The 25536-nt window shown below is 32.9% G+C and overlaps 1 protein-coding gene and 1 non-coding gene across 2 annotated transcripts; both read right to left on the reverse strand.

Annotated features, from left to right (window-relative positions):
* Nucleotides 1-1843: 1843 nt before the first annotated feature.
* LOC137714961 (FH protein interacting protein FIP2-like) lies at nucleotides 1844-2581 on the reverse strand. Its single transcript, XM_068454144.1, has 2 exons — nucleotides 2125-2581; nucleotides 1844-1983 (listed from the first exon to the last, which is right to left on the reverse strand). Exons 1-2 carry the CDS (start codon nucleotides 2579-2581, stop codon nucleotides 1844-1846), a joined length of 597 nt encoding a protein of 198 aa, XP_068310245.1.
* A 2338-nt stretch (nucleotides 2582-4919) lies between these two features.
* TRNAK-CUU (transfer RNA lysine (anticodon CUU)) lies at nucleotides 4920-4992 on the reverse strand. The gene has a single exon. It is a non-coding gene; the product is annotated as a tRNA-Lys (tRNA).
* Nucleotides 4993-25536: the final 20544 nt, after the last annotated feature.

The raw sequence follows: 25536 nt of genomic DNA on the forward strand, positions 1-25536 counted from the left end.
AAAATAAATATGTAGACTATTGTAAATTAATTTTATGAACATTTTAATCTAAAAAAATTTTAAATTCCGATAAATATTGGGTAGAGTCCCTCCCGATTTCTGTACTAAATTTCGGAGGGAATTTGGCATTGGTTTAGCATTTAGCATTTAGCTCAAAATTTCCCCTTGGGTTGGAGTGGGTTGGGGGGGGAATTTTGGAGGGTAATTTGACTTTTAGCCCACCATTAAAATTGATCTAACAAAAATTAACTGTATAATAAAAGTACGGATAAAATGTGAGGATACAGTGACATGATTCGAAGAACATATCCTCATCCGTTTAAGTCGATCCACAAAGCCCTCATTGTAAGGCCCAATTGACTAAAAATTAAAGTGCTCATCTGCTAAGGCCCAATTGACTAAAAATGTAATTTAAATAAGTTGAAATCAAATCCTAAAAAGTAACCCTGTTCAGTCTAAAAAACATGAAAGATAGGTGTGGAATCTAATTTCCTCTTATATTATATTACTAGACTTTGCATGCTTTTTTAGTTTAGAAAACTACTGAAGAAAGAAAGGAGTAGAATTTTCTTCCCTTTTAATCTCTTTTTTTTTTTTTCTCCTCTTATTTAAACGATTACGATTACACCATGTTTACATCTTATTTTGAATTTTTTATATAAAGAGTAAGACAAATAAAAAAGTATGAGATAAGAAGATGAAAGAAAATGGTAATAGAAGAGAAGAGAATCTTACCCAGAAAGAAAAGTAGAATTCATGACCTCAAAAGTTGGAGTGAATCATTTGAGTTGCAACTTTTTGACCTTTTTTTTTATAGAATTTTTTTTTTTCATATTATTTAGTCATGTAAAACAAGGGAAGATTTTATTTTAATTAAGTATGAGTTTTTGAGTATTTAGGGTTTTTAAAGGAGTGCAGAACCATAAAATACTATTTGCTCGCCCAACCATATTTCATCAGGTCAAGTAAGTTTACTTGACGAAAATATACGTTTATTGGGCAAAGTTGGGCATTATTTAAGGTTTTGTCAAAGGCTTTGCATGACAAAAAATTTTTGCAAGACAAGATAACATTCGTCGGGCAAAGTTTTGGCGTTGAGGAAAAAATGGCGCATATTGTGTAAAGGTTTGCTCGAAGAAAATTAAGCTCATCAACTTAAGTACCTTTGTCCGATGATATATTTCGTTGGGTCCCGTTAGTGCTGAAACGTACTCTGATTGTCACGTGAACGGAGTTAAATTCTTAACAGCTGAATGAGATAGTAAATTGTGCACTCAAAACAGTGGAGTTTTTCTCCTCAGGGGTAAATGTGAATAGGTTTTTTTTTTTGTTTTTTGGCAACTTTTAAGTGTGATTCATTGTTATACACAAACCGCAAGGAAGTTATGATGTTCAAGTGTCATTGGTATGATAAGAACTTAGACAATCGAGATATGTACTTGTTATTTGTCATGACAAACACCCGGTGGTTTGAGGATGATCCCTACATCCTTGTCAATACGGCGAAACAAGTATTCTACATTGATGATCCAAAGGTGATGAGTGGTTGGAAAGTAGTCCAATTCATAAAACATAAAAATATTTGGGACTTGCCAAACCCACAACAAAATGAGGATGAGTATACCGGTGATGACCAAAATGTTCACCAAGAGGATTCATCTAAACACACGTAAAAATTCCAAAACAAAAGAAAAAGGAGTTCTTTTGGAATGACTAGTAAATAATAATTTTGTTGTTGCCAATTGTCATGGCTATGCAGAAGGAATCCTTTCTTTTAACCTAATTAAACCCTAATTCTACCCCTTTCTTGTAACTATAATCGAGTCTACTTCAATTGCTCCCTTCAAATTGACCGTCGGCATATCCTCATGATAAAAGCCTGCCCTTTCATATATGCCTCCTCAAACCTACAGCCTTTCAAACTTGCCCCACGAAAATTAGCAACGTGAAGATCAGCACCCACAAAAGAAGCTCCAGCAAGATCTGCATCACACATACTTGATCCTCTCAACTCCGCATTGTCGAAGATGGCACCCTCAGCATACGCCCCCGTAAACTTTGCATCCGATAAATTTGCATCGGAGAATTTTGTGCTTCTCACATATGCATAGGTGAAGTCCATACCTGAAAGGTCCAGGTAAGAAAGATCGAGGCCAGAAAGATCAAGACCTTGAAGGTTTTTCAAGTACTTGTCGATAACACCGGCACGAGTTAAATATGGACATGGCTTGTCCTCTTCACCTTTGTTCTTATTTAGAACATCTTGTACTCCATCCATTAACCCAACTAGCTGATAGTATTCTGCTTCTCTCAGAAGTTCTTCATATACAGAATCTTCTAATAAGGTAGGGACTTTGCCGTCTGTTAACCAGTTAAGAATGTGCCCAAATTGTTTTCCATCCCTGTCGATAAAAACAGCTCCATTCTCGTCTTGCTGCAAGTTGTGACGACCGCTAAACATTGCAGCTAGCCTCGAATGAGGCTCGCGATTAGTGAAAGTACTAACGGTGGTCCGGAATATTTTTCCTCCGACGTCCAAGCGAACTACAGAGGTGGGATTAGGGTTTTCTTCGGTCGACATTGCTTCAAAAAATTGGGAAACAAATTGAGGAACAAGTTTGTAATATTGTAGTGCAACACTCAAGCCTACTTAATAAGGAGAATAACGAATACTAGGGTTTGTATATATAGCCAACAAAACCCTAACTGTATAGGAAAAGGAAATAGAATTCCTAATTTAGGTATAAATGGTGGATCCTTTGGGGAGTAGGAATTTCTAGGCCCAAATCTCTTTCCGTTTTCTCCCTCCTTCACTTTCTTTTTTGTCTTTTTCTCTCTACGAAGAAGTCAATATAAGATATTGACGTGGTTTAATCGTAACCATTCAAATAAGAAGAAAGAGAACGGAAGGGAGATTTGGAGGAAAAAAGAATCCTACTTCATCTTTTGAAGCCTTACGTCAATCCACAAAGCACTCAACTCCTAGGCCTAATTAATGACCCAAATAATTTCGTTTAGATTTCTTCATAATTCTTTATAAGTTGGTAAGGGGATGCGGTTAAGTAGTGATGAACATTCATGTATTCCAGGTTCTGTATTTGATTCTTCCTCTCGCTTGTAGAAAAGAAAAGAAATAAAATATTGTTTAGTACGACATTTGGTTCAATTAAGCCATAATATACCCAAGACTTAATCCTAATATTTGTTTCATAATTTAGCTAAAATTTTGTTGTGGTCTTATTTATTTTTCATGCTATTAACATAAGAATTAATGGAATTTATGACCTCAAACGAGAAGGTAAGGGTATGTTTGGTACTCTATTTGAATCTAACTTTTAAACTTAAAAACAATTTTTATGTTTTAGGTCTTAAAAGCTTGTTTGGTAGGAATATTTTCAAAAACTGAATTCAACACTAACTGAAAAATATATCATATTCTCTAAAACACAAAAAATGAGCTATTAGAGTTTTTAAATTTAAAGCTCATTCCTTTCTTTTCAGTTACTCCTCCCCTTTCACTCCAAATATATATATAAGGGTGTGCTATCCACACACCCCATTTGACTTTTTACACACTCCTTGATAATTTCTGTTCGTTGATTTTCTTTAATTCATCCAATCTGACGACCGAAAATTAAAAAGGTGTGTGAGAAGTAAAATGGGGTGTGTGAATATCACACCCCTATATATATATATATATATATATATATATATATATATATATATATATCTCTCTCTCTCTCTCTCTCTCTCTCCTTCTTTCTCCCTCCTCCTCCTATTTTTTTATGTTATTTTTAATTTTTCCTTTGACTCTCCTCCAATCCGCTCCCTTCATTCTCTCTATTTTTTCTCTATCTTGAGAAACTTTTCCTTGTGTCAGTAAGACAAGTGGTACACCACATGTTATTATATAAATTGTGGAAAAATTTTATTTTTTATGTTACTAGTATTTTAACACAAGAATCTTATCACTTGTACAGAGACATGTGGTGTACCATTTCGCATTCCGGGTACATTAAAAAATCTCTACTATCTCATGTTCCTCTCTATCTCTTTCAATCCTCTCTTTCTCTTTCCTCCAATCATTTATTACTTTCTTTCCTCGTTTATCCTCTTCCTCTCTCTCTTGCAACTTCCTCTCATTGAATCTCTTTGTCAGTTTAAGTTTTAAGATTTAAAATTTTTAAATCTCTTATCAAACAAATTTTTTAGTCTTAAAAAAATTATTTTCAAGAAATGTTCTTAAGAAATGATTTGAGGAATGATGAAATTTTTTTAATAGAATACCAAATAGGCCCTAAAAGTCTCCCCTATAACAGATGTGAGGTCCACCACCCAATAAGACTAAGCTACATGTGCCAATGTATTTGATGCTAAATCCCACTATGTGTTAACATCAACAATTAGAAAATATTAAGTTTAGAGAAGAAATTAAGAATTTGAATTTTTTTTTTGGGTTACAATGATTAAGTTGCAGAGATGAAAAAAAAAAAAAATGATTAGCCTAGTACCCAAAACAAACTCACATAATGGGGTTAACAGAATTAAGACAACGTGGAGTGAACTTTGAGTTTTATGGGGTAGAGGGGAATCAAAATCAAATTCGAAGTAGCAAAGTTGAACAAATTTTTAGTTTCAAGAGTAAAATGACAATTTTGTTGTTTACATGATAAAGTAAGATTAAAATCAGTTCGGGAAAGCGTGGCTAAAAATAAAACTAGAAAAAGTTTGAGTTTTATGGGGTAAAGGGGAATCATAATCGAAATTGGGGTAGCAAAGTTGAGTGAATTTTGAGTTCAGGAGTAAAATGACGATTTTTTATTTACATAGGATAAAGTAAGATTAAAATCAATTTTGGAAAGCATGGCAAAAATAAAACTAGAAATTTGTTTGAAAAAAAAAAAAAAGAGATAAAAAAACGCCCACCGTGGGGCTCGAACCCACGACCACAAGGTTAAGAGCCTTGCGCTCTACCAACTGAGCTAGACGGGCAGTTGTTTATGACATTAGCGTTTTCCAATACAAAATGTTGTTCAAATCTGCGATGCGAAATTTAACGAAAGGAAAATAAAACCACTTCAAATACCCAAATCAAAACTGACTTTTCTATTGCCGGCGACCTCTGCTTGCTTGCTCGCTTTCTCTGTTTCTTAGTCGGCCAGTTCTCTCTCTTTCTCTCTAAAATCAGTCACACAAAACAGGTCCAACTGCACACAAAAAACGAGGATATAACTCTAAATCTAAAGGTATTTAAATTTACATAAAATAAGGTAGGAAGAAAAAAAAAATAGCGGAAAATAAAAAATAAAATAAAATAAAAAAGGATACGATCGATACTTTGATACTGAAGGTTTAGAGGTGGGGTCACTAACAAGCTAGCGACTCCTAATGATGACAATCGCTAGCTTTATATAGATCCCCCTTTTTCAAATTTTTGTTTGTTTTTGGTTTTTTTTTTAATTTCTTGCTAATGTTTCTTTTATTTCTCTTACCATAACAACAAATTATCATATACATATTCTTTAAAATATTTTTTCTGTGCAAAATCTATTATAAATCATATTTAAATACTTGTAATCAATGTTTTAAAACCTAAATTTAAATATATTTGAATTTAATAGTGGTTACTCAAATAAAGTAACGTAGGAAAACAAAAATCTCAAAGGAAAAAACATAAAAGTAGAAAATATATAAATAAATTGGGATAGAGAAAGATTAGTACCACGCTACCAATCATCGCCCAGTCATCGTAAATCATCGTTCAATCTATTTATTTTCTTCTTAGCCACACAATGAAGTTTTGAAAATTTTGGTAAGATTTTCTTTGGATATTCTTCAGGGTGGAACCCCATTTTAACAATGTTTTGGGCCTCACTAATATTATTTTCACTTATTTTTTTAGTTTCTGACTTAAATATTCTACTAAATATACATCAATTGCTCAATAAATCATACAACCGCTTCTAAATGCCTTATAAAATTTTCCCTTATGCTCATGGAAAATATTTTGCGAAAATAAAAAATTATCATTTTTCCCCAAAAAAAAGGTGGGTTTTCACGATTTTCAGTTGATTTTGCAAATTTGTACATAAATCTATTTATTTTCACCTTCGCCTTACTGTGAAGTTTTGAAAATTAAGGTGAGACTTTCCGTTGTGATTCTTGAGTGTAGAACCCCATTTGAAAATGTTATCGGCCTCAATACTATATTTTTCACTTATTTTTTTAGTTTTGGGCTTAAATATTCTACTTAGTATACATTTGTTGCTCAATCAACCGTAAAACTACTTCCAAATTCCTTAAAATGTTTAACTTAATGCTCAGGAAAAATATTTTGAGAAAATAAAAAATCTGCATTTTTATTAATAAAAACATGAGTGTTAAGCGGGCTCGACGTACACAAAATGACACAAACTCAGCTCACGCAGAACGATGAACCATGACATGCAAAACAAGGCTGGTTCCACTCACAGAAAACAGGAAGGAGTTCTAGATGGAAAATGAGGTGAGCTCCGCGCATGAAAACGAGACGAAATATGTCGCAAAATTGAGGCTAGCCCTACGCACGAAAAACGAGGCCGGCTTTGTGCACACCAAAACGATGCGGGCTTCTGGCATGCAATAATACGGACACCTCACATGTAGAACGAGGCGAACCCAGGCACACAAGACGAGGTGGGCTTTGCGCACGCAGAATGAGGCGAACTCTCGAGTGCTTAAAAAACAAGTTTGGCTCTAATAAATCATCATTCAATCTATTTGTTTTCACCGTCGCCTCACTGTGAAATTTTGAAAATTAAAGTTAGACTTTTGTTGATATTCTAGAGGACGCAACCCCATTTTAGCAATGTTTTGAGCCTCACAACTGTGTTTTTTGACTTATTTTCTTAGTTTTCATGTTAAATATTTTATTAAATATACATTTATTGCTCAAAAAGCTGTAAAAACGCTTCCAAATGCCTTATAAAGTTTTCCTTAGAACTCATGATTTTTAGTCAATTTTACAAATTTATACATAAATCGTCGTTCAAACTATTTGCTTTCACCTTCACTTCATCATGAAATTTTGAAAATTAAGGTATGACTTTCCATTGAGATTCTTGAGGGTGGAACCCCATTTGACAATGTTTTGGTCCACATTATTGATTTTTTCACATTTTTTTTTTCAATTTTCGGCTTAAATATTCTACTAAGTATACATTTGTTGCACAATAAATCATAAAACTACCTCCAAACAAGTTATAAAGTTTTCCTTAATGCTTGCAGAAAATATTTCTCAAAAATAAAAATTTGCATTTTTGACCAAAAAAAAAAACGTGGGTGTTTAACACCCACGATTTTTAGTCGTTTTACAAATTCATACATAAATCATCGTTCAATCTCTTTGTTTTCATATTCGCCTACCGTGAAATTTTGAAAATTAAGGTAAGACTTTCCGTTGAGATTCTTGAGGGTGGAACTCCATTTGGCAATGTTTTGGTCCTCACTATTGTATTTTTCACTTATTTTTTCAGTTTTTGGCTTCAATATTCTACTAAGTATACATTTGTTACTCAATAAATCATAAAACCGCTTCCAAACACCTTATAAAGTTTTCCTTAATGCTCGCGAAAAATATTGCCCAAACAAAATAAAATTTTGCATTTTTGACAAAAAAAACATGGGTTAACACTCACGATTTTTAGTCGGTTTTACGAATTCATACATAAATCATCATTCAATCTATTTGTTTTCACCTTCGCCTCATTGTGAAATTTTGAAAATTAAGATAAGACTTATCGTTGAGATTTTTGAGGGTGGAACCCCATTTGACAATGTTTTGGTCCTCACTATTGTAGTTTTCACTTATTTTTTCAATTTTCGGCATAAATGTTCTACTAAGTATACATTTGTTGCTCAATAAATTGTAAAACCACTTCCAAACACATTGTAAAGTTTTCCATTATGCTTGCAGAAAATATTTTGCAAAAATAAAAAATTTCATTTTTGACCAAAAAACCATGGGTTATAACATTCACTGCTTTTAGTCGGTTTTGCAAATTCGTACATAAATCACCATTCACTCTATTTATTTTTAGCTTCACCTCAATGTGGAGTTTTGAAAATTAAGGTGAGACTTTCCATTGAGATTCTTGAGGGTGGAACCCCATTTGACAATGTTTTGGTCCACATTATTTTATTTTTTTACATTTTTTTTTTTTTAAGTTTTCGGCTTAAATGTTCTACTAAGTATACGTTTGTTGCTCAATAAATCATACAACCACTTCCAAACACCTTATAAAGTTTTCCTTAAGGCTTGCAAAAAATATTTTGCAAAAATGAAATTTTGCATTTTTGACCAAAAAAACATGGGTTAACACTCACGATTTTTAGTCGGTTTTACAAATTCGTACATAAATCATTCGTTCAATCTATTTATTTTCACCTTCACCTCATCGTGAAATTTTTTGGTCCTGACAATTCTATTGTTCACTTATTTTTTTAGTTTTCGGCTTAAATATTCTACTAAGTATACATTTGTTGCTCAATAAATCATAAAACCGCTTCCAAACACCTTATATAGTTTTCCTTAATACTCAAGGAAAATATTTCGCAAAAATAAAAAATTTCATTTTTGACCAAAAAAACGAGGGTTAACTCACGGCTTTTAGGCGATTTTGCAAATTCATACATAAATCACCATGCAATCAATTTATTTTCACCTTCGCCTGAATGTGAAGTTTTGAAAATTAAGGTGAGACTTTTCATTGAGATTCTTGACGGTGGAACCCCATTTGACAATGTTTTGGTCCTCACTATAGTATTTTTCACTTATTTCTTTCAGTTTGTGGCTTAAATATTCTACTAAGTATATATTTGTTGCTCAATAAATTATAAACCCACTTCCAAACACCTTATATAGTTTTCCTTAAAACTTGTGGAAAATATTTCATAAAAATAAAAAATTTCATTTTTGACCAAAAAAGCTTGGGTTAACACTCACAGTTTTTAGTCAGTTTTTACAAATTTGTACATAAATCGTCATTCAAACTATTTCTTTTCAACTTCGCCTCACTGTGATGTTTGAAAGTTATAGAAATACTTTCCGTTATATTCTTGAGGGTGCAACTCAATTTTAACAATATTTTGGGCTTTCGACTTAAATAGTCTACTAAATATACATTTGTTGCTCAAAAAATCTTAAGTCCACTTCTTGCTACCTTATAAATTTTCCTTAATGCTCATGGAAAATGTTTCACAAAAATATAATATTTGCATAAAAAAAGGGTTAACACTCACGGTTTTCTATCGGTTTTTACAAATTCGTACATAAATCGCTATTCAAACTATTCACCTTCGCCTCACCGTGAAGTTTGAAAATTATAGTAATACTTTTTGTTATATTCTTGAGGATGGAACCCCATTTCAACAATGTTTTGGGCCTCCCTACTACACTTTTCACTCATTTTTTTAGTTTTCGACTTAAATAGTCTACTAAATATGCACAATAAATTGTAAATCCGCTTCTACATGCCTATTATCATGGAAAATATTTCGTGAAAATAAAAAATTTGCATTTTTGACAAAAAAAGTGGGTTAACACACACGGTTTTTTTTTCAGTTTTTACAAATTCGTACATAAATCATCGTTCAAACTCTTTATTTTCACCTTCGCCTCACTGTGAAGCTTGAAAATTAAAGTAATACTTTCCGTTAATATTGTTGAGGGCGGAACCCCATTTTAACAATATTTTGGGCTCACTACTATATTTTTCACTTATTTTTTTAGTTTTCGACGTAAATAGTCTAATAAATATACATTTGTTGCTCAATAAATCATAAATCCGCTTCCAAATGCCTTATAAAATTTTCCTTAATGTTCACGGAAAATATTTCGCGAAAATAAAAAAATTTCACTTTTGACAAAAAAACGTTGGCTAATAATCATGGTTTTTTGTTAGTTTCTACAAATTCGTACATAAATTATCCTTAAAACTATTTATTTTCACATTCGCCTTACCATGAAATTTGAAAATTTTAGTAATACTTTTTGTTATATCCTTGATGGTGGAACCCCACTTTAACAATGTTTTGGGCCTTACTACTATATTTTTCACTCATTTTTTTTGTTTTCGATTTAAATAGTCTACTAAATATACAGTTGTTGTTCAATAAGCTGAAAACCAGTTCCAAATGCCTTATAAATTTTTCTTAATGCTCATAGAAAATATTTAGTGGAAATAAAAAATTTGCATTTTTAACAAAAAACGTGGGTAAACACTAATTGGTTTTAGTCAGTTTTTACAAATTCGTACATAAATCGTCGTACAAACTATTTATTTTTACCTTCACCTCACCGTGAAGTTTGAAAATTATAGTAATACTTTACATTATATTCTTGTGGGTGGAACGCAATTTTAACAATGTTTTGGGCCTCACTACTATATTTTTCCTTTATTTTTTGTTTGTTTTCAATTTAAATAGTCTACTAAATATACATTTGTTGCTCAATAAATCGTAAATCTGCTTCCAATTGCCTTATAAATTTTGCTTAATGCTCGCAAAAAATATTTCGTGAAAATAAAAATTTTGCATTTTTGACAAAAAACACGGGTTAACACTGTTGGTTTTTAGTCGTTTTTTACAAATTCGTATATAAATCGCCGTTCAAACTAGTTATTTTCACCTTCACCTCACCATGAAATTAATATTTTCCGTTAATATTCTTGAGGGTGGAACCGTCTTTTAACAATGTTTTCGGCCTCACTATTATAATTTTCACTTATTTTTTTAGTTTTCAACATAAATACTCTACTAAATATACATTTGTTGCTCACTAAATCGTAAATTCGCTTCCAAAAGCCTTATAAAATTTTCCTCAATGGTCATTGAAAAAAATTTCACAAAAATAAAAATATTGCAATTTTGACAAAAAATAGTTTTTAGCCAGTTTCTACAACTTCGTACATAAATCGTTGTTAATTTTTTACCTTCACCTCATCGTGAAGTCTAAAGATTATAGTAATACTTTTTGTTATATTCTTGAGGGTGAAACGCCATTTTAACAATGTTTTGGGCCTCCCTACTATATTTTTCACTTATTTTTTTTTTAGTTTTGTACTTAAATAGTGTACTAAATATACATTTGTTGCTCAATAAATCGTAAACTTGCTTCCAAACAAATAAATGAAACAGAAAAGGATACAATCAGTACTTAGCTACTAATTCTCCAACATGACTGTCGCTAGCATGTTAGCAACAGTTCCATAACAAATTGCTAGCTACTGAACCCCTCTTTTCAGTTTTTTCTTTTTAGCTTTTTAGTTTTTGCTTATGTTTGGTTTAGTTCTCTTACCATAACAACAAACTATTGAACTCATATTATTCAAAATATATTTTTTCATGCAAAATCTATTATCGTACATATTTAAACACTTGTAATCAATGATTCCAAATAAATAAATGAAACAGAAAAGGATACGATCAGTACTTAGTTACCGATTGTCCACCAGAACTATCGCTAGCAGTACTTAGTTACCGATTGTCCACCAGAACTATCGCTAGCATATTAGCAACGGTTCCAAATATAATCGCTAGGTTCGTACCGAATCCCTCTTTTCAGTTTTTTCTTTTTAGCTTTTTAGTTTTTGTTTTTTGCTTACGTTTGTTTTAGTTCTCTTACCATAACAACAAACTATCGAACTTATATTTTTCATGCAAAATCTATTATCGTACATATTTAAACACTTGTAATCGATGATTCCAAATAAATAAATGAAACGGTAAAGGATACGATCAGTACTTAGCTACCGATTGTCCCAAAACTGTCACTAGCTTGTTAGCAACAGTTCTGAGAAAGAATCGCTAGCTTCGTACCGAACCCCTCTTTTTAGTTTTTTCTTTTTAGCTTTTTAGTTTTTGTATTTTGCTTATGTTTGTTTTAGTTCTCTTACCATAACAACAAACTATCAAACTCATATTCGTCAAAATATATTTTTTCATGCAAAATCTATTATCATACATATTTAAACACTTGTAATCAACGATTTCAAATAAATAAATGAAACAGAAAAGGATACGATCAGTACATAGCTACCGATTGTCCACCAAAATGGTCGCTAGTCTGTTAGCAACATATCCAATAAAGAATCGCTAGCTTCTTACCGGACCCTTCTTTTCAGTTTTTTCTTTTTAGCTTTTTAGTTTTTTTTTTTTTTTTGCCTATGTTTGTTTTAGTTCTCTTACCATAACAACAAACTATCAAACTCATATTCTTCAAAATATATTTTTTCATGCAAAATCTATTATTGTACATATTTAAACACTTATAATTAATGATTTAAAATCTAAATTTAAAGATATTTGAATTTAATAGTGGTTACTCAGATACATATTCTACTATATCTTTTACTTATGTTTTTAGTTTGAGCTTAAATATTCTACTAGATAAACATTGTTGCTCAATAAATCGTAAATGCACTTCCACATGCCTTACAAAGTTTTCCATTGTCTTCATGGAAAATGTTTTGCGAAAATAAAAAATTTGCATTTTTGGCAGAAAACGTTGGTTAACACTGATGGCTTTTAGTCAGTTTTTACAAATTCGTATATAAATCGCCGTTCAAACTATTTATTTTCACATTCACCTCACCTTGAAATTAATACTTTCCGTTAATAATCTTGAGGGTGGATGTGACATCCCACATCGCCCAGGGGAAGTGATCCTTATATGTATATTGTCATCCCTACCTAGAACGAGGCCTTTTGGGAGCTCATTGGCTTCGGGTTCCGTAGGAACTCCGAAGTTAAGCGAGAAGGGGGCTAGAGCAATCCCATGATGGGTGACCCACTGGGAAGTTGCTCGTGAGTTCCCAAAAACAAAACCGTGAGGGAATGATAAGCCCAAAGCGGACAATATCGTGCTATGGTGGTAGAGTGAGCCCAGGAAGTGAACCGCCCCTGGCCGGGATGTGACAATTTGGTATCAGAGCCTAACCCTGGTTGCGTGTGTGTCGACGAGGATGTGGGCCCCTAAGGGGGGTGGATTGTGACATCTCACATCGCCCAGGGGAAGTGATCCTTATACGTATATTCTCATCCCTACCTAGCACGAGGCCTTTTGGGAGCTCACTGGCTTCGGGTTTTGTAGGAACTCCGAAGTTAAGCTAGAAGGGGGCTAGAGCAATCCCATGATGGGTGACCCACTGGGAAGTTGCTCGTGAGTTCGAAAAACAAAACCGTGAGGTAATGGTAAGCCCAAAGCGGACAATATCGTGCTATGGTGGTGGAGCGAGCCCAGGAAGTGAACCGCCCCGGGCCGGGATGTGACAGTGGAACCGTATTTTAACAATGTTTTCGGCCTCACTACTATAATTTTCATTTATTTTTTTAGTTTTCGACATAAATACTCTACTAAATATACATTTGTTGCTCAATTAATCGTAAATCTGCTTTCAAATGCCTTATAAAATTTTCCTTAATGGTCATTGAAAATATTTTGCGAAAATAAAAATATTGCAATTATGACAAAAAAATAGTTTTTAGCCAGTTTCTACAACTTCGTACATAAATCGTTGTTAATTTTTCACCTTCACCTCACCATGAAGTCTGAAGATTATAGTAATACTTTTTGTTATATTCTTGAGGGTGGAACACCATTTTAACAATGTTTTGGGCCTACCTACTATATTTTTCACTTATTTTTTTAGCTTTCGACTTAAATAGTCTACTAAATATACATTAGGTAAATTACACTTTCATACCTCAGGTTTAGACTCTATTTCAATTCCTTACAACATCTTCAAAACATTTCACTTTCATACCTTAAGTACTATTTTTTTTTTTAAACCTACAATTTTTTTTTCCATCTTCTTCTTCTTCTTCTTCTGGGTTGTAGGGGGTTCGGGTTCCTTTCTTTTTTTTGTTTTGTTTTTTTTTTTTGTTCCTTTTTCTTCTTCTTCTTCTTCTTTCTGAGTTGCAGGGGGTTCCCCTTTTTATTTATTTATTTCTTCTTCTTCTTCTTCTTCTTCTTCTTTTTGCAGGTTTTTGGGTTCTTCAGGGATGTGGGTCGCTTGGGGGAAGAAGAAGAAAAGAAGAAGAAGGAGGAGGAAAAGGAGGAAGAAGAAGGAAAAAAAATATAAAAAAGGAACCCGAATCCCCTGCAACCCAGAAGAAGAAGAAACAAAAAAAAAAAAAAAAAAAAAAAAAAGGAACCCAAACCCCCTGCAACCCAGAAAAAGGAGGAAGAAGAAGAAAAAAAAAGGAAAAAAAAAAAAAAGGAACCCCTTGCAAACCAGAGGAAGAACAAGAAGGAAAAAAACTTCAGGGTTTTAAAAAAAAATTAAAATACTATTTTACTTGCCACGTGGCAGACATTTGGCAGCCACGTCAGCATTTAATGGATTCATGGATGGAAAATGTAACAGATGTATTATTTTGAAATAAAATAGTACTTAAGGTATGAAAATGAAATGTTTTGAAGATGTTGTAAGGAATTGAAATAGGCCCCAAACCTGAGGTATGAAAATGTAATTTACCCAAATACATTAGTTGCTCAATAAATCGTAAACTTGCTTCCAAATAAATAAATGAAACAGAAAAGAATACGATCAGTACTTAGTTACCAATTGTGCACAGAACTATCGCTAGAATGTTAGCAACAGTTACGAGAACGAATCACTCGCTTCGTACCGAACCCCTCTTTTTCGCTTTTTAGTTTTTGTTTTTTGCTTATGTTTGTTTTAGTTCTCTTACCATAACAACAAACTATCGAACTCATATTCTTCAAAATATATTTTTTCATGCAAAATCTATTATCGTACATATTTAAATACTTGTAATCAACAATTCCAAATGAATAAATGAACAGAAAAGAATACGATCAGTACTTTGCCGCCGATTGTCCACCATAACTGTCGCTAGCGTGTTAGCAACAGTTTCAGAAAGAATCACTAGTTTCGTACCTAACCCCTCTTTTCAGTTTTTTCTTTTTAGCTTTTTAGTTTTTGTTTTTTGTTTATGTTTCTTTTAGTTCTTTTACCATAACAATAAACTATCGAACTCATATTCTTCAAAATATATTTTTTCATGCAAAATCTATTATCGTACATATTAAAACACTTGTAATCAACGATTCCAAATAAATAAATGAAACTGAAAAGGGTACGATCAGTACTTAGCTACCGATTGTCCACCAGAACTGTCGCTAGAATGTTAGCAACAGTTACGAGAACAAATCACTCCCTTCGAACCTAACCCTTCTTTTTCGCTTTTTAGTTTTTTTTTTTTGCTTATGTTTGTTTTAGTTCTCTTACCATAACAACAAACTATCGACCTCATATTCTTCAAAATATATTTTTTCATGCAAAATCTATTATCGTACATATTTAAACACTTGTAATCAACAATTCCAAATGAATAAATGAACAGAAAAGGATACGATCAGTACTTTGCTGCCAATTGTCCACCAAAACTTTCGCTAGCGTGTTAGCAACAGTTGTAAGAAAGAATCGCTAGTTTCGTACCGAACCCCTCTTTTCAGTTTTTTCTTTTTAGCTTTTTAGTTTTTGATTTTTGCTTATGTTTGTTTTAGTTCTTTTACCATAACAATAAACTATCGAACTCATATTCTTCAAAATATATTTTTTCAGGCAAAATCTATTATCGTACATATTTAAACACTTGTAATCAACGATTCCAAATAAATAAATGAAACAGAAAAGGGTACGATCAGTACTTAGCTACCGATTGTCAACCAGAACTGTCGCTAGAATGTTAGCAACAGTTACGGGAACGAATCACTCGCTTCGTACCGAACCCCTCTTTTTCGCTTTTTAGTTTTTGTTTTTTGCTTATGTTTGTTTTAGTTCTCTTACCATAACAACAGACTATGGAACTCATATTCTTCAAAATATATTTTTTCATACAAAATCTATCATCGTACATATTTAAACACTTGTAATCAACGATTCCAAATAAATAAATGAAACAGAAAAGAATACGATCAGTACTTAACTACCGATTGTCGACAAGAACTATCGCTACCATCATAGCAACAGTTTTTAGCAAGAATCGCTAGTTTCGAACCGAACCCATCTTTTCAATTTTTTCTGTTTAGCTTTTTAGTTTTTGTTTTTTGCTTATGTTTGTTTTAGTTCTTTTACCATAACAATAAACTATCGAACTCATATTCTTCAAAATATATTTTTTCATACAAAATCTATCATCGTACATATTTAAACACTTGTAATCAACGATTCCAAATAAATAAATGAAACAGAAAAGGATACGATCAATACTTAACTACCGATTGTCCACCAGACCTGTCGCTAGCGTGTTAGCAACAGTTTCATTAAAAAATCGCTAGCTTCCTACCGAACCCCTCTTTTCAGTTTTTTCTTTTTATCTTTTTAGTTTTTGTTTTTTGCTTATGTTTGTTTTAGTTCTTTTACCATAACAATAAACTATCGAACTCATATTCTTCAAAATATATTTTTTCATACAAAATCTATCATCGTACATATTTAAACACTTGTAATCAACGATTCCAAATAAATAAATGAAACAGAAAAGAATACGATCAGTACTTAACTACTGATTGTTAACGAGAACTGTCACTAGTTTCATAGCAACATTTAATGCAGGAATCGCTAGTTTCGTACCGAACCCATCTTTTCAATTTTTTCTTTTTAGCTTTTTAGTTTTTGTTTTTTGCTTACGTTTGTTTTAGTTCTTTTACCATAACAATAAACTATCGAACTCATATTCTTCAAAATATATTTTTTCATACAAAATCTATCATCGTACATATTTAAACACTTGTAATCAACGATTCCAAATAAATAAATGAAACAGAAAAGGATACGATCAGTACTTAACTACCGATTGTCCACCATACCTGTTGATAGGAGCATATTTAGGCAACTTAGTTGGCTTGTTCTTGTGCATTTACGTTGTTATTTCTTAGTTCTTTAAGTCTTTTAAGTTATTTTCGTATGTTTTCAGGTTCTAAGGGCTAAAGGAGCAAAGAAGTGCATTTTGGGTCTTTTGGAGCACTATTGGGCTAAGGATGGATAGCTTATGCTTGGAGCCAAAGTGTTGGATGAAATTGAAGGCCTTGTATGCACTTGAGGACACAAAACAATGGCCCTAACCCAATTACACAACTTTGCCATGGGCTTAAACCATATTTCCCTTCCCTTGCCATGCAAACCACCCTATTTTAGGCCCATTCTATGTACTTAAACCCTAGCCCTTTAACCTTGCAGCCCTATTCTAATTTATTCACTTCCATATTCTTCTTTAATCCACATGCATTCATCATCATTCATCCTACCTTGCAATTCCACAAAACACATCCCATTGTCGTGGCTTTCCATCTAATTTCAGCCATCCCACTTCATCATTGCAGCCACCATTCACCCTAGTTGTCAATCACATGCTTTCCCATTCTATAATTCATCCACATGCATCTTTAATCATTCACTCACAAGCTTTCCCAACAAACAATTCAGCCACATGCATCACAAACACACCTTGCCGTGCATCCCTTGCATTTCCAGCATTCCCATTTGCATTTTCAGCTTTCCACCAACCAACCTAGTTGTCATTCCACATGCATTCCCTTCTTTAATCATTCCTAGCTGCCATTCACATGCTCTCCCATCCATTCTCTCCCTATAAAACCATGCAATGCATTCATACAAACCATTCCATTCACCACAAAACAATCACACAACACAACAACACAAAATCCCCCATTCTTGCCGTGCATATCCCTTCCATTTTCTGCATATTTTCTCTTCATTGCAGCCACTCCAACCACTCCTCATCCCCCCAAAACCTATCCTTAGACCTTGTGCCGCAACGAAGAGGAAGAGAAGAGGGCCTAAACGTTCATACAATTCAAGTTTGAGTTGTTGGAATGTTTAGGTGTTTCTTTGATTTCAATGTTTAATTTCAATTCTCTTTGTTTTGTACCATGAGGAACTAAACCCCCCTTGGCTAGGGGGGGATTCAAAATATATGTTTATGCTTGCGATATGAATTGATTACCTTTGGTTGGAATTTCATAAGTTGTGGATTCAATTTGTTTAACCGTTTGATTGATAACTTATTTATGTATGTTTATTGAGAGTGCACGCTTAATTTTCATGCATGAATATGATGCTAGAATATAAGTGAGTTTCACCTAATAGTTATGAACTTATATTCACAAGTAGTGGAGGTTGCTTATAAACAATCGCGTTAAATGAATTCTTGGCATAAGTTTCATGCAATCGTAGTAACGAATGCCTCGTCAACACTTATAGTTTTCATGATGCTTAATGATTCTTGCTTGTATCTCTATTATGCAATTCATGTAGGGAACTTGTGGGGAATGCTTTGGGTTGTCGCATGCAATCATCCAATTCATTAACTTAAGGAAAACTTGACGGTTAATTTAAGCGGACCTAATTAACCCGGGGTGATGAGTTTCATAACTCATCGAAAGACCAACCGAAAATCATCTTGTATGCAAGTGTAACATGTGTGGAGAAGAACCTCTTAGCTAGCTTCCCATCCATTAAATTCCATCACATTCATATTTACATTCTGCTTTAATTTACAATCTGTGCATTTAGTTTAATTTCGTCCAAAACTCAATCCCCCTTTACTTTATTGTTCAATTTAGTTAGAAATCAATTTAGTTTGTGTTTTTAAAGCATTTTGAGTCTTTGGTTTGTCTTAGTGTTTTAAAGTTTAGTTTTGCAATCTTTGAGTCTAGTTTAGTGTTTTAAACTTTATTTTACGTTTTTAAGTCAAATCCAAGTGATTAACAATCCCTCCTAATCCCCGGTCCAGAACGATCCCTACTTGCATCCTTACTACAATTGTCAAAAAGAGGGTTTAATTTGTGTGCGCATAAATTCTCGCATCACCTGTCGCTAGCGTGTTAGCAACAGTTTCATTAAAGAATCGCTAGGTTCCTACCGAACCCCTCTTTTCAGTTTTTTCTTTTTAGCTTTTTAGTTTTTGTTTTTTGCTTATCTTTGTTTTAGTTCTTTTACCATAACAATAAACTATCGAACTCATATTCTTCAAAATATATTTTTTCATACAAAATCTATCATCGTACATATTTAAACACTTGTAATCAACGATTCCAAATAAATAAATGAAACAGAAAAGGATACGATCAGTACTTAGCTACCGATTGTCCACCAGAACTGTCGCTAGAATGTTAGCAATAGTTACGGGAATGAATCACTTGCTTCGTACCGAACCCCTCTTTTTAGCTTTTTAGTTTTTGTTTTTTGCTTATGTTTGTTTTAGTTCTTTTACCATAACAATAAACTATCGAACTCATATTCTTTAAAATATATTTTTTCATCCAAAATCTATCATCGTACATATTTAAACACTTGTAATCAACGATTCCAAATAAATAAATGAAACAGAAAAGGGTACGATCAGTACTTAGCTACCGATTGTCCACCAGAACTGTCGCTAGAATGTTACCAACAGTTACGGGAACGAATCACTTGCTTCGTACCGAACCCCTCTTTTTCGCTTTTTAGTTTTTGTTTTTTTGCTTATGTTTGTTTTAGTTCTCTTACCATAACAACAGACTATGTAACTCATATTCTTCAAAATATATTTTTTCATACAAAATCTATCATCGTACATATTTAAACATTTGTAATCAACGATTCCAAATAAATAAATGAAACAGAAAAGAATACGATCAGTACTTAACTAGCGATTGTCAACAAGAACTGTCGCTAGTTTCATAGCAACATTTAATAGCACGAATCGCTAGTTTCGTACAGAACCCATCTTTTCAATTTTTTCTTTTTAGCTTTTTAGTTTTTGTTTTTTGCTTATGTTTGTTTTAGTTCTTTTACCATAACAATAAACTATCGAACTCATATTCTTCAAAATATATTTTTTCATCCAAAATCTATCATCGTACATATTTAAACACTTGTAATCAACGATTCCAAATAAATAAATGAAACAGAAAAGGGTACGATCAGTACTTAGCTACCGATTGTCCACCAGAACTGTCGCTAGAATGTTAGCAACAGTTACGGGAATGAATCACTCGCTTCGTACCGAACCCCTCTTTTTCGCTTTTTAGTTTTTGTTTTTTGCTTATGTTTGTTTTAGTTCTCTTACCATAACAACAGACTATGAAACTCATATTCTTCAAAATATGTTTTTTCATACAAAATCTATCATCGTACATATTTAAACACTTGTAATCAACGATTCCAAATAAATAAATGAAACAGAAAAGAATATGATCAGTACTTAATTACCGATTGTCAACAAGAACTGTCGCTACCTTCATAGCAACAGTTTGTAGGAAGAATCGCTAGTTTCGTACCGAACCCATCTTTTCAATTTTTTCTTTTTAGCTTTTTAGTTTTTGTTTTTTGCTTATGTTTGTTTTAGTTCTTTTACCATAACAATAAACTATCGAACTCATATTCTTCAAAATATATTTTTTCATACAAAATCTATCATCGTACATATTTAAACACTTGTAATCAACGATTCCAAATAAAAAAATGAAACAGAAAAGGATACGATCAGTACTTAACTACCGATTGTCCTCCATACCTGTCGCTAGCACGTTAGCAACAGTTTCATTAAAGAATCGCTAGCTTCTTACCGAACCCCTCTTTTCAGTTTTTTCTTTTTAGTTTTTGTTTTTTGCTTATGTTTGTTTTAGTTCTTTTACCATAACAATAAACTATCGAACTCATATTCTTCAAAATATATTTTTTCATGCAAAATCTATTATCGTACATATTCTTGTTAAAAATGTATAGAGGCGAAATGTTCGAATCTTTATTCTTTTGGAAAGAAGAAAGAATCACAAAGTTGTTGAGGTTAATTCACTTAGATGTTAGTGGCACTTGTCCACAACATAATGCTACTCATGTTGTATGACATTCACCGAAGATCACTCTCGGTTGGACTATAGTTTATTTTGAATAAACACAAGTCTGAATACTTTGCAAAAGGTTTCAAAGAATTCAAGAAATGTAAGTAGATGAGTAAGACGTCTAAAGTATTTACCTCATTAGATTTGATCCAAGGAAAGAGTAACACTTTAGATTAATTTCCTTGAAAAATATCAAGGAAAGTAGCATCGTAAGATAATGAATTTCTCCATTAGGAGAAGAATGAACATGAATAAGATTTAGTTCGTTGGACATTATCAATTACCCATATATATATGATATATACTTCTAAGACAGGTTAGTTGTAGAGATCCATCCATCATGGATCTTAGCAAGCTAGTGGGAGCTATAAGCATCTTATGAGAAAAGATCAATTGTTTGATTTCTCATAAAGATGTAAATAAATCTTTTGTTTACTAGGTTTACAAAAGATTAGTGGGAGTTAATCGTATTCCTAAATTTAAATATATATATATGATATATTAATTTTTGGAAATGAAAAGAGTACTTCTTCGTTAAAGTTATTCTATAACGATAGAATGTATATGGGAGATATAGTCTATATAATGGAATGGAAATCTAAAATGATATATTTTAAGATATAATTGGATTATATCAATCCCTAAAATAGACAAGAGATGCTAGGAAGTTTCTCATTTGATGATAAACTTCAATTAGAATGACAATTCTAGTGAGACTAGGAAGTTGTTCTTCTCAAAGGGAATGTACCCTTTGACTCCCAAAGAAATAATGCGTAAATAGAATCCTTTATGCATAAGCAGAAAGGTGATTTATGTATTTCATATTGTATGAAAAACATTGATATAAGATGTACCTAGAAAGGTACAAGACAATATCAGTGCAAGCCCAGGATCAGAACCATGGCAACTGTCAAGTGAGTCCTTAAGTATTTGAGAAATACTAAAGGATATATTACTCAATAATTGAGAAAGAATTAGAGTAACGTAATGGAAGCGTAAATGTATTAGATTATGAATCTAATCCATCATTGGATATTTCTTCATTATGAATGAAGAGATAAACAGATATCTCTTTATTATGACTAAAAAGATATTTGGATGGAAACATTAAAGTAATGACTTGAGTGTGTTCCATTATGAATGCAAAGTATATTGCCATATAGAAGTTTACAACAATGTTGTTTGGATGGGAAAGTTCATTTATGAATTCTTTATTCGGTTCCAACCAGAAAGTGTATGACACTAATGGGGCGATAGCTTAAGCCAGGGAATCAAGGTCTCATCAAGGTCCGAACTCAAATGAGAGACTGAACCACATGATTGAGAATCATGTATAATGGTGACGTCGTTATTCTCAAGGTTGCTTCTATGGATAACATATAAATATCCATTGTCTAGGCCTACTACTCAGCCATTTATGAAATGAATTACAGAAGAGGTATCATCACTGATGACTAAGCTGATTGGCTCTAGTGCAAGTGGGAGATTGTTGGAAATGTGCCCTAAAACCAATCATATGATGATACTTTATGGACATTTCACATGTTAAACTAATCTAGTTTAATATTAAGGGCAAACATTATTGTTTGAGCCGTCTCATATAAATGTTATATGCTTAAACGATAAGTCCAAGGAATATGTGATTGGGAGAATGCGATCTAAAGAAGTTAGATTCATGAGACCATTCTTTCGTAGACACATCCTAAACGTTCCTGATCATAGGATTGCCAATTGGGCATTGACAGTCCGTTAAGATCAGTACGTGCTATGTCTTCTCTCAGGGAGAGTGACTAATCTCGAGTCATTGGTGTGTGTGACATCAAGACAAGTACGTAGTTGCTCAATAGAGAATGAGTTCACTGAACACGATCAACGAAGAGTTCTCATATTCATGTCACATGAGAACTCATGGTTGGGATAATGCAAATTAGTCTTTTGACCTGAGGCATCACAGTTGTCTTGTGGTTAGGTCCTTAATCTTTGATTATGTCAAAGTCACTCCATCAGGAGGGTGTCCACGGCATCGTTGGGGTTAAGCCACTTAGCCATGGAGGCAAGTGAATGCGCAACAAGGGATCTCTAACCTTCAAACTGTTTGAGGGAGAATACTCTATGATATGATTCAGAATCTTTGGCCAAAGTATGAATGAGATTTAGGAATGTGTTCCAAATCACATTCAAGGTAATCATATAAGCACAAGACTCACATTGGATAGTAAACATGAATAAATTATCAAACCAAACAATGTGGTCAAGAGTATTGTATTAGAGAAAGACCGTATTGCATTTGTAATCCTAAAACTGAATAGGTTCTCCACCTCTTCTGATTAGCTTGGGTAATCATGACATGCTGCTAGGCGTCAACCATGGTTTGTGGAAGCCCTAAAAGTGTATTATCACTAACGGGAGAATTGAAAGTAAGTTTCAATTCACAATCGATTTGAAAGAGTTTGAATCGCCCACTGCCTCGCTAAAAGGAACCTAATGGATCGTACACCGTGTAAGGTAGAGATTGAAGATTCAACGGAGATGAGTAAGAATAATTAAATGGTTTAATTATTTATGGCAAGGATTAATTAATATGATTATTAATCAAACGAATAAGTTCGTTAAAAGACCTCGGGCTAGTTTTGGACCTTAAGGCCCAATGGGCTTCGAACGTCAAGTCCATTGACTTAAGTTGTGTGTGACAACTTAATGAATAATGATTCACAAAGGCCCAAATAGCCCAATGAATACCCTAAGGCCGGCCATTTAGAGAAAGAGTGGGTTTTGGACTTATTTACAAGTTTGCCACTCAAATGAATTAAGGTATAAGTGTGACTTTATAGCCAAAATTCATTAAGGGTTGTTTTTGGGGAAATTGAAGAAACACAAACTCTCCTTTCACTCTAGAAATGGTCGGCCACCCTTGAGGAAAACATCTAGCAATCTTACTTCCTCAAGGTCACTCATTTCTTCTCCAATCTTACCTTGGTGTGGAGACTTAGAGGTTCTCAATTTTGGGAACTTGGAGAAACCTTTTCATCCATCCAAATCCATGGATCTAAGATGCAAGGAATGAAGGCCCTCACTTTGGGTGATTAGCCTTTGCTTATGCAAAGAGGAATCTACAAAGGTATTGATTTCTCAACTCACTTTGTTTTTTAGTTGAGTCTTGGTTCACCTATCTACTAGGATTTGAAGTTCATGGGTTAAGTTTTGTTTTTGAGTGCATATAAACATGATTCCGCCTTTTAATTGTTAATTGCATGTTGTTGATGTTGCTGAAATGAACTTGTTTTTCACAAATCTTCCTTCACGCTAGTTTCATAGCAACATTTAATAGCAGGAATCGCTAGTTTCATACCGAACCCATCTTTTCAATTTTTTTCTTTTTAGCTTTTTTGTTTTTGTTTTTTGCTTATGTTTGTTTTAGTTCTTTTACCATAACCATAAACTATCGAACTCATATTCTTCAAAATATATTTTTTCATCCAAAATCTATCATCGTACATATTTAAACACTTGTAATCAACGATTCCAAATAAATAAATGAAACAGAAAAGGGTACGATCAGTACTTAGCTACCGATTGTCAACCAGAACTGTCGCTAGAATGTTAGAAACAGTTACGGGAACGAATCACTCGCTTCGTACCGAACCCCTCTTTTTCGCTTTTTAGTTTTTGTTTTTTGCTTATGTTTGTTTTAGTTCTCTTACCATAACAACAGACTATGGAACTCATATTCTTCAAAATATATTTTTTCATACAAAATCTATCATCGTACATATTGAAACACTTGTAATCAACGATTCCAAATAAATAAATGAAACAGAAAAGAATACGATCAGTACTTAACTACCGATTGTCAACAAGAACTGTCGCTAGTTTCATAGCAACATTTAATAGCAGGAATCGCAAGTTTCGTACCGAACCCATCTTTTCAATTTTTTCTTTTTAGCTTTTTAGTTTTTGTTTTTTACTTATGTTTGTTTTAGTTCTTTTACCATAACAATAAACTATCGAACTCATATTCTTCAAAATATATTTTTTCATCCAAAATCTATCATCGTACATATTTAAACACTTGTAATCAACGATTCCAAATAAATAAATGAAACAGAAAAGGGTACGATCAGTACTTAGCTACCGATTGTCCACCAGAACTGTCGCTAGAATGTTAGCAACAGTTACGGGAACGAATCACTCGCTTCGTACCGAACCCCTCTTTTTCGCTTTTTAGTTTTTGTTTTTTGCTTATGTTTGTTTTAGTTCTCTTACCATAACAACAGACTATGGAACTCATATTCTTCAAAATATATTTTTTCATACAAAATCTATCATCGTACATATTGAAACACTTGTAATCAACGATTCCAAATAAATAAATGAAACAGAAAAGAATACGATCAGTACTTAACTACCGATTGCCAACATGAACTTTCGCTAGTTTCATAGCAACATTTCATAGGACGAATCGCTAGTTACGTACCGAACCCATCTTTTCAATTTTTTCTTTTTAGCTTTTTAGTTTTTGTTTTTTGTTTATGTTTGTCTTAGTTCTTTTACCATAACAATAAACTATCGAACTCATATTCTTCAAAATATATTTTTTCATCCAAAATCTATCATCGTACATA

This window comes from Pyrus communis, chromosome 14 (assembly GCF_963583255.1).
Source record: "Pyrus communis chromosome 14, drPyrComm1.1, whole genome shotgun sequence".
Lineage (NCBI taxonomy): Eukaryota > Viridiplantae > Streptophyta > Magnoliopsida > Rosales > Rosaceae > Pyrus > Pyrus communis.

What these genes read in the sequence shown, in the direction of transcription:
- LOC137714961 (XM_068454144.1), bottom strand. Translation starts at nt 2,581, where the DNA reads ATGTCGACCGAAGAAAACCCTAATCCCACCTCTGTAGTTCGCTTGGAC. An exon ending in TTCTTACCTGGACCTTTCAG is followed by an intron (nt 1,984 to 2,124) that starts GTATGGACTTCA and finishes TGTGTGATGCAG; the next exon opens with ATCTTGCTGGAGCTTCTTTT.